The sequence below is a fragment of the Lasioglossum baleicum genome, chromosome 15, assembly GCF_051020765.1.
Source record: "Lasioglossum baleicum chromosome 15, iyLasBale1, whole genome shotgun sequence".
Taxonomy (NCBI): domain Eukaryota; kingdom Metazoa; phylum Arthropoda; class Insecta; order Hymenoptera; family Halictidae; genus Lasioglossum; species Lasioglossum baleicum.
The window spans coordinates 12,009,566-12,019,236 of NC_134943.1; the positions used below are offsets into that span (position 1 = coordinate 12,009,566).

The following is a 9,671-nucleotide window of genomic DNA, read 5'->3' on the forward strand; positions in this document are numbered from 1 at the left end:
ATGTACTACAGATGTAATAAACGCGTGTATGTTTAATTATAAAACAAATAGTCTGTTTAACGTTTACTTGTTACTGTGCCGATGACTGTACTGTTTGCCTTTACGATTGTTATTCGCTGAATATATTTTATAATAAAAGATTTATAACTCGTAAAACTGTTTGATTTTGCTGAAAAACGTCTATTAGATTATGATAATAGCAAGTTAAGCTTGTTTAAACAATTTAAAAAAAGATTTTTACCACGATTTTGACTTACGGTGCCAATCATGGTACAGTTTACCTTAGTTGTTATATTACTTGTGTGCCCTGTCCGTAGTCTTAGTATTGATTTTAAACTTCCTTTTTGGGTCAGCTTTTGAAATGGCCCGAGTGTACCTCTCCGTTACGCAATATTACATGAATAATGCATCGGGTTGCCGGAAAAGTTAGGAACTTTTTTTCCGCTCTTTAACCAAAGGGATCCTGTACGAACAGAGTAATGTCCCACAAAGTGGTCAAACTTATCATCGCCAAGGTATCGGATAAATCCCTTTTCTTTTATGGCCCATCAAATTATCGCGTGATAAAAACGAGATTCTAATAATAAAGGGACACGTGCGTGACACTTGCAGAATAACAATTATACTCCGACTCTTTTCTTTCGCAAGGACAGCAAACAACTATGGCCTGTTTTCGTGGAAAGAGAAGACCTAAGGCAAGCCGACGCTCACAATAACTGTCCACGATACTTGGGTGCCTCATATATGTATACTGTAAGCCTGGGGATATTGAGGCGGAGTGGACAGTTATTATGACGGTCGCTGCCGTGCTCTGCAGAGATGAAAAGATAAGCGAGCGAAGGATTGCGGATATGATCGATTATTGGCCACGTATATTGAATTGTTAAGCACGAGGCGGCCGAATTTTCGAAGTAACTTCAAGAAGAAACGCTTCTCTCTATCTCGAAGACTGAAAATATCCCAACGACGTCCACTAACGAAAAAATAGTCCATTATGATTAACTCCCACACTGTTCTCGGGTCAACACGACCTTCTACAGAATACATATTTCATTTCTTTGTGCGACATTATATCAAATAAGATTTTTGTTAATCTCTTCAGGACGAACTTACGAAGGGGAAAATGAAATTCTTTATATTCTATGCGGATCTGTGTGTAAAGCAAAAATTGTGAGAAATCAAAGCCACATAGAAATGTATTTTTCGAATGTCTCTGCATAACAGCCGCAGTCTGGTTTCGAGTTCGGGTAATCGGTAGTTAGGATAAGCTAGCAGTCAGTTGGCATATTCGGAGCTCGGCGAGCAGTTTGATAAATTGGGTATAAGGCCGACGATGATTCGGATAAGTGGAGAGATTCACGGTACAGTAGTCGGCGACTATAGGGGGTTCGGTCACGGACTACCGCGGCGCGTACGGTGTTGCGGTAGTTGCAGGCGCGACGTGGCGCGGCGTCACGACGCCGAAGCGTCGTTGGCGCGCTGTATGCGCGCGCGATTCGCTCGATACCCGCTGCGGCAAAGCCCGTCTGGTCCCGCTGGTAGCGAGCAAGCCGGGTGCCGCGAGCGGGTGGTGGGAGCAGCCTCTGTTTTATTTCTGTCTCGGTGCTTGTCTGCACCGGGGCCAGGAACAGACGAGATCTCGTCGTCGTTCCCCAACCGTGGTCGTCGACGTCGCGTGAGTCAGTTCGAGAAGGATCGTCGGTAGGATTGCCGAGGTTGTATCCGCGGCCTCCGATGGAGGACAGTTACACGGTGCACAGACGCCGGAAGGCGGCTGCGAAGAGGCGGGAAAAAACGCCGGAACCGTCGACGAGGAACCAGCTGGTGGAGACCTCGGACGATGAAGGGGACGCTAGACGCGCCAGAATGGAGAAGATGGCGGACGACGCCGAGCAAGAAGAGAAGGAGAAGTTGATAAAACAGGATGAACAGCGGGAGGAAGACAAGAAGAAGGAGGAGGAGAAGGAGGAGCTACAGAAGCTGAAGGACGTGGAGAAGGAGAAGAGTCCTGCGAGGCCGCAAGCGCGCGAGAGTGTCGGCGAAGAGGCTCGGTCGGTAACGAAGGAGGAAGCCGCAACGAGCGAGGCTGTACCGGTGTCAGAGAAGCATCAAGACGATTTGCCGAAGACGAAAGAAGTTGACGCCGACATGGACCAGCCTGCCGAGCCCAGGAAGGTTGAAAGAAGGCTGAAGAAAAAGTCCAGAGAGCGGGCGGATCGACATGGGCACAGCTCCGACTCCAGCGACATGGATGACCAGCTGGAGAAGCACTCGAGGAGGACCAAGTCGCCGGAAGGGGGTAAGGTCAGAGCGAAGAAACCGAGCGGCAGGAGAGTCGTCGGCGAGCAGTCCGAGAAGAAGGACGCGGTGGAGAAACCACCCAGGGAAAAGAGGTCGAGTAAACAGAAGGCCGAGGAGGCGGAGGATCAGCCGAAACCTGAGAAGAGGCGCTCCAGGAGGTACAGCCAGACCGACGACACAGACGAGGATTCGAAGATGAAAAAAAGCGAGACGTTCCCTGTGCAGACGAAGGAGGTGGTGATGAAGAGGTCCGCGACGGACTTGAAGAAGCAGATTATACCTCTGAGCAACGATTCCTTGATCGAGGACTTCGCCAAGGCTCAGAGGGAGTACCTGAGGAGAGAACAGAGCATCCTTGACCCGGACACGCCGGACGTGTTCGAGGACGCTGAGGAGACGATGCTGAGACGCAGGAAGTTCAGCGTCCCTTTGACCGAGATCGAGCAGCAGAGGATAGAGGAGTCGTTGGAGAAGATGGTAGTACCTGAAGAGAGGAAGTCCTGGTTCTCGTGGGTGCCGTTCTTCGGCAGGAGGAAGAAAGTAGAGAAAACGGAGGACACCAAATCCGAGGACCTTCAGCCTCTACTGACACCGGAACCAATCTCTGACGAACCGGAAGCGGAACTGGAAGAAGAGCCACCGGCGAAGGTGACCTTCATGGACTTCATCAGGGCTCTCAGAGACGTTGTGTCCGAGTTCAAGGCGTTCGTCGAACAAAACCCGACCGAGACTCGGATCATGAGAGATCTGAGGAGCCGCTGCTTGTCCCAATTGCTCCTCGTGATCATCTACTGCGGTCTGGGCGCCTTCGTCTTCCGATTCACCGAGGGCGCGTTCGAGGCTTTCTACAAGTGCGGAGTGAAGAGGGTGAAAAGAGACTTTCTGGATAGTTTGTGGAGCTTCAGCCACAACATGAGGGAGGACGACTGGAAGAGCATGGCGAGGAAGAAGCTGATGGAGTTCGAGGAGCAGCTGCACGCTGCCCACGAAGCCGGCGTGCAAAGTTACAGCGGACAGAAGAGCTGGACCTTCCTGAACGCCGTCGTGTACTGTCTGACAGTGATCACCACTATCGGTGAGGAATTGAACGATTCGGTGCTGGTTGAATCGGGATTTTGCACTCGCTGATTTCTCGAATGCTTTTCGAAAATATTTATTCAATGCCGATCGACTAATATTTTCATCGACTCTTTAATGTAAACACCGAGTAGTAGCAGCTGTTGACGACGAGCTTGAGAAAAACATGATTTTTACCGAACAATAAGAAAATACCCTTTTATTTACTGATTCTGCTGCTGCATTTCTATCGATGGACTCTATAAAATAGTTTACGAGAACGATCTGCAATCCAATGCTCGCGACAGAAGCGGTACCATTTTCATTTCCTCGGAGTAGAAAGTTTTCCAGCATCGAACTGAACGGCACCCGAGAGTTTCTCTGCTAGATAAAGAGTATCCAGCTTTTAGGGGACCGGGGCAGATACGGCCGAGCGATATGTTCACCGTAAAAACCGTTTACGAGTCTGTTATTGATTTTCTACTAAAGGGAGGAGAACACAGGCTTGGTACCAGTGTGCGGTACCGTTGTCGAAATTGAATGCGCACGCGTTGTAGTACGCGAGGGAAAATCAGCTGAATACCGGATATCGGAACTTCCGTTATACCGTGAACCCCATTGTACTCTGCCACTGCATTCGAAAACGTCGCGACGAAGCCTATAACTTATTCAGAAAAAGGGGGAGAAGGAATCGTCGCGCACCGTTTGCTTTTCCTCTCGATTGTGTTTGCTTTTCCCGATACAGGCCCATTCACCTCGAACGTTTGTGTCTTCGAGAGATAAAAGCTGCGCCGTTAATTCGGAAAATAAGAGTTTTCGCAACAACAAACGGAACTCCAAATATAGTAAAATAATACTACAATAAACAAACGAGACGATGCATTTCATGAATAGACTGTGGATTTTGTTCGTTTATGATGAAAACTCGTGGATGGAATATTTGAACAGTCAAGATTTGGGATAATTTTAGCGGGGCTTGCATAAGACAAACATTGCATTATTTCCAACCCATTAAAATTGATACGAATACCTTGCAATTGATGCAGACAATTTTTATTTTGCATAAAAATTCGCAGTCTAGTCACGAAATATACGTGCGACATGAACGGGCGAGATCCAAAGAGTGTTACAAAACAATGTTATAAAACATTCCGCAATCGATTGAAGAGGACATTGAAATATCGTAGAATGAATTGTTCCCTGCGCGAAGTCGTGCGAACGTGGAAAATGGGGGATGGATCAAAGACTCGCAGCGATTAATTAGCGGAGTGTAATACCATTCGATTAAACATTCTAATTAGAATCATCCGCGTGTCTGAGCCGATTTAATTGATTTCTTTCAATAAATAGGACGCGAACGATTCACGAGCCAACAACGCCCAAATTGCATTGCGAAAATTGCTAAAGTTAGACCGAGGCATATATTTTTGGTTTGATTCAGGTGTAACGCGTTCGGACCTGTTGAAACGAAGTTCTCCGGATTTTCTGGTATTTCGAATAACTAGATCAGAGAATTCTCTGGTGTTTGTTGCAGGATACGGTCACATTTCGCCCAGCACGAACACCGGAAGAGCCATCACTATCGTGTACGCCATCTTCGGAATTCCGATGTTTCTGATCATCCTGGCTGACTTCGGTAAACTGTTCACCAGGGGTATAAAGTTCCTGTGGGCGTTCGTCAGGAGACTGTACTACACAGGAAGCTGCCGGACAGTTCGGCGGACTGTACCTGTCCAGGTGAGTCTCGACGAAATGAAAATGTCTCTGAACAGGCTTCTGATAGGTATGGCGTTCATGTAATACTTGAATCTGTGTTTTACAGGAAGTGATGAAAGGCGTCCACTTCGTGTACGACCTCGCGACGTTCAAGAGGCCGTCGCAAATAAACCCCGAAGACATCGAAGAGATGCAAAAGCAAACACAACAGTCGCAAACAGTCTTGAATCTGGACGCAAACGCGCCGGACACGCCGGGCACGCCTGCCATGTCCACCTTCGCTATCGATGACGAATTCAATCTCCCGATTTCGGTAGCCATCTTCATCCTCTTAGGCTACATTTTCGTCGGCGCCACCTTGTTCTGTCTGTCGGAGGGCTGGGGCTTCTTCGAGAGCTTCTACTTCGTCTTCATCTCCATGAGCACAATCGGCTTCGGCGATTACGTGCCAAAGGTGAGCAGTCTTTCCAGTCGCTGTACTTTCAATTTTCATTTATTTCCTAATCACGTGTCTTGAATATGCGATCGATTGGCTACCGTAGATCCTGCTGGGTTAGGTCATTTACGATCGTATCGGCCGAACGAATCGAACGAACTTTATTTTGAACGGGTCTCGTACAGTTTGTTGCGAAAGCGTCCGCCATTGCTGCTACCTGGAAGGCTTCGCTTTTATAACAATTTGATCCAGCGCATCGAATAGTTTAGTGCTTCGCAATTTGAGAATTACAGGAACTCCAAGAATTGTTATTGATAATCCAAGAATTCTTAAGAAGTTTTCCCAAAAGAACTTTATTGAATTTTTTTGTTTTTTTGAAATGGTGAAAGACGTTTTTCGCGACCAGCTGTACCATTCATCGGATCCCCCACTTTGATTTGCGATTAGCGTTTTCTTTGAGTTCGATCGGAGCAGAAAAATCCCCGAGAGCATTCTTGTCGATGTTACAATTAACTTGTGTCTCTTGCTTCTTTTTTCACGGTGGCGTTCAGACGGTAAGCTTTGAAGTACCAAAACGTTCATCAACAAACAAATATATTAAAAAAAAAACAAACAATCAGACCCACCCTACCCCACTCAAAACGTCTATATCACCGTCACACACTATTTCGTACCGTGTGCTTTCCGCATATGTCTCACTCGGCACAGTTGCACGTGTATCACTTTTACTGAAAATTAAGAGAAAACAAAAAAACAAAAAAAATCTGCTCTACGGCTGAAATGACCCGGTGAAATTAACAGATTGATTGGTTCGTTGATCTAGCATCCCATATACATGATGTGTTCGATAATATACCTGGTGTTCGGGCTGGCTCTGACGTCCATGTGCATCAACGTGGTTCAGGTACGCGAATCAACATATCCTTGACAGTACTAATTAACACATTATCTATCGGAAGCCTATTAATAGACATTTTAATTTCTGAACTATATGTAAAAGAAACTGAACGATTTTCTTTTAAATAATAATTCCAGAAGTAACGTATTACACTATATTGATTCTAAAAATTTGTTAAATTACAAGCGATTTTGCTGTCGCTTTTAAAGAATTTATTGAGAAGTTCTCAACTGTTGATCTTTCATTATTAAAATGCTATTAAAAAATTGCCGGTAGGTAAAGCGTTAATATTAACTCTTGCGCGATTTGCCCAGTTCTTAGATCTCTCGGAATTCACGAAATCTTAACGATACTTTAACGAATAGAACAACAAGATGTACTAAACAGACGTAACATGAAAATCGCTGTTAGTTCTTGGTACTAACAAATTCTGCAAGGGTTAACAACTTGTACAATCATGTTGAACATATTTTATCACTGTCTCGTGTCACCAGGTGATGCTATCAGACTCGTTCAGACAAGCAAGCCAGAAGATCGGCGCAACAATCGGCTTCGCATTCGCTGAAGAGGATCGATCCATCAATGCAGCTGTACCGCCGCCTGTAGAAGTTGCCGAAGTGCACAGTCCCGTCAAGGAATCGGACAGCGCAGAGAAGATTGCTCCTAAAGCCAAGCAAGAAGACGTCGACTTGTAGGCGACCTAAATCGAGTAACCGCGACAACGAGAACCAGTGTTGTTAAAGACATTTATCGGCCTTAAAACGTAATCGTCCGCACCTTCGATGGACTGGCCCACCGATAAGTACAGATTAAACGCTACACACCATAGAAAATGGTATATTGAAATCGCTACTTGAATTTCAATCACTGTTTCGGCGATTCTTTTCTTCGGAGTCGCGTACGCGCAAGGACTCGGTGAGCTGGTTCAAATTTTGCGCTAATCGCGCGATTAGGCTAAGGCTGCGTGCACACCAGGGCACTTGTAAACTGATAGATTTATAATGGTTCAACTACTAATTTATTGCCGAATTTAGTAAAATTCCTATGCGATACAAAAAAGAAATTACGAACTGATTGTAAGGCTATTATAAATTTCTACCCGTGGACCGGTGTGCAAGCAGCCTAAAACACTTCCTCAACTCTTGTAACTCCGCTGCAAGCGCACCCGATCAAAATATTTCTTCATGCCCGGTACGAAACTAGCTCTGGAGCATTTTACTTATCGTTCGAAATGCGTTCTGTCGGCTTAACGAACGACAATTGACAGCCAGTTGTCGATTACAATAGGCTACAGGTGACTGAGCTTCCTTGTACCTCAGACGAACTCAAAGCTCGCTCGTCCCCAGGCTTATGCGCACACAATTTTCGATTGTTCAGGCGAACAGTCTTGCACACGAACAATCAATTAGCACTGAATCGGGGCCGAACGAGTATCTTAACGAAAATCAGATTTATCTCTCGAAAAGGAAGAAACACTCCTCAGAATTCTCAGCTGTTTACGTTTAAAAGATATATTCTCAGGGTCTTTTTTTCTTTTCAAATTTTATGTTCGCCAGCTGTTTCTAAACCTTCGCGACTCGCTAATAAAGATAGTCGTTGACGTCATGTACTTCCTACCTTAATTTTAAACAGTTGTACAAGGTCCGCGGTCTAACGTTCGATAACGTTTCGTTGAACTCGCCGAGGAACGTCTGACAACTTATAGCACCGGTTTAATTTATTTCCGCGAGCCTAAAAATATGTTGAACGGTCGAACCAAGGAGGAAGAAATGTCTCGACGACAAAGAAGGAAGTACCATGGGACTTCGCAGCTGCTCTTGCCAAATGATTGCGGGCCAGAAACGAGTCCTATGGTTTCTCTGACGTAGCCCGACGTATTGTCTACCGACAATAATACCCACCGAACTTCGTGTTTTGTATATTTTGTAGATCGTGTCGCTGTCCGTGCTCCCTATTTCATTTCCTTCTCTAACTTCTTTTTATATTTCCGCATGGCGAAGCTTCGCGCAGACACGACTATACGAGTGAATGTCTTGCAATGATTAGCTTCCGGTTCGTAAGCTCTGTTTCACAGAGACGAGCGAATATGTTGTTCGTAATCAAAACAAAATAAATCGTTTCGTTTGAAAAATATGAATTATAATTGGACAATTGATAAAATAACTTTATGACTCGTTTCTTGTTCGAGCAAGATATCGCTCGTCTCTCGCACGAACGTTTCGGTAGCGATCGCGTGATTCTATTTTTTGACGAACCCTCCAGTTTTATTCGAAAGGCATACGTAACAGATGTGTATTTTCATGGTATATACTAGTTTATGTAATTGGAGCGTCATCGTTCAGACAGCATTTTCCAATCTACGGTTAAAAATAAGTAGGAAGGATTGCTCGAAATAGCAGTATAGTGTACAGAGTGGTCCAATAACGATTATTACTTGTATAGCGCGTACGTTCTACTATGTATATACAAAATGATCGGAAGGCTCTTGCAAGCTTCGCCAACTTTGCTAAAAGAAAGAAAAAATTATTATGATTCGATGAAAGTGCGAAAAATGCTAGCTTCTCGTTTGGGCCGTCCTGAAACGCTATTGTTCGAGAAGCTCAAATTTTTCCTTCGCCGTAGCGACTTAGCGTTTGTTACCGACTGAAATTGGAGAACGCTGTTGCGGATAGAAAGAGACGTATGTTCGTGGATAGAGCTGGAGCGTCGACAGAATAAGTTTTCCCGCCGCGAAAACAGGAAAGAAACTTGTGCCTTTGTAAGAATGAACTGTGTTAACTATTTAAATGTTATCAGATACGATAGCGATTCCCTATACGTGCGCAGTGAAGCAAAAATTAAAAGAGAAAATAAAAAACAATAACACGGCGCACACTCGTTGCTACTCAAGCAGCAAACATACTCCTCTCTTCCGTAGGAAGACCATTCGAAAGACCACAAGGTAAATGGAAGAGGCAAATCGCTTAAATGTCTATAAAAATGTCTTTGCAACTTTATCGCGCGTTAGGAGTTCACGTGAACGAATGAACGAAAGATGGGTGACCAGTCGATTACCAGAAACTTGTTATTATTACTATAATAATAATAATATAATAATAATAATATTATAAACTTTATTTACGAATAAACGTTTAAGACATTGGAAACCCGGGAATTACATTCCACCATTTTTCACGCGAGTAGCTCGTAGAAAAGAGGAATGGAGTTACACTTTATAATTGCTTCATAGAATCATTTAAATCGCGTTTGTCTCATTTGCAATTC

At 44.7% G+C, this 9,671-nt stretch overlaps 1 protein-coding gene across 2 annotated transcripts; it reads left to right on the top strand.

Annotated features, from left to right (window-relative positions):
- The first annotated feature begins 15 nt into the window (after positions 1-15).
- On the top strand, positions 16-9,553 carry LOC143216594 (uncharacterized). Of its 2 annotated transcripts, none has more exons than XR_013010591.1 (5): positions 16-3,376; positions 4,892-5,094; positions 5,180-5,527; positions 6,061-6,413; positions 6,902-6,970. XR_013010591.1 is itself a non-coding variant. In XM_076439801.1 (5 exons), exons 1-5 carry the CDS (start codon positions 1,735-1,737, stop codon positions 7,100-7,102), a joined length of 2,475 nt encoding a protein of 824 aa, XP_076295916.1. In that variant the 5' UTR covers positions 23-1,734; the 3' UTR covers positions 7,103-9,553. The 2 variants fall into 2 exon arrangements, 1 of the variants encoding a protein (XP_076295916.1); XM_076439801.1 differs by having other exon boundaries at positions 23-3,376; positions 6,333-6,413; positions 6,902-9,553.
- The last annotated feature ends 118 nt before the right edge of the window (positions 9,554-9,671 follow it).

Bases quoted from the DNA above. Each gene is read 5' to 3' on its own strand.
- LOC143216594 (XM_076439801.1), top strand. From the start codon at position 1,735: ATGGAGGACAGTTACACGGTGCACAGACGCCGGAAGGCGGCTGCGAAG. The intron at 5,528-6,332 runs GTGAGCAGTCTT...TCGTTGATCTAG, and splicing joins TCGGCGATTACGTGCCAAAG to CATCCCATATACATGATGTG. The intron at 6,414-6,901 runs GTACGCGAATCA...TCGTGTCACCAG, and splicing joins TGTGCATCAACGTGGTTCAG to GTGATGCTATCAGACTCGTT.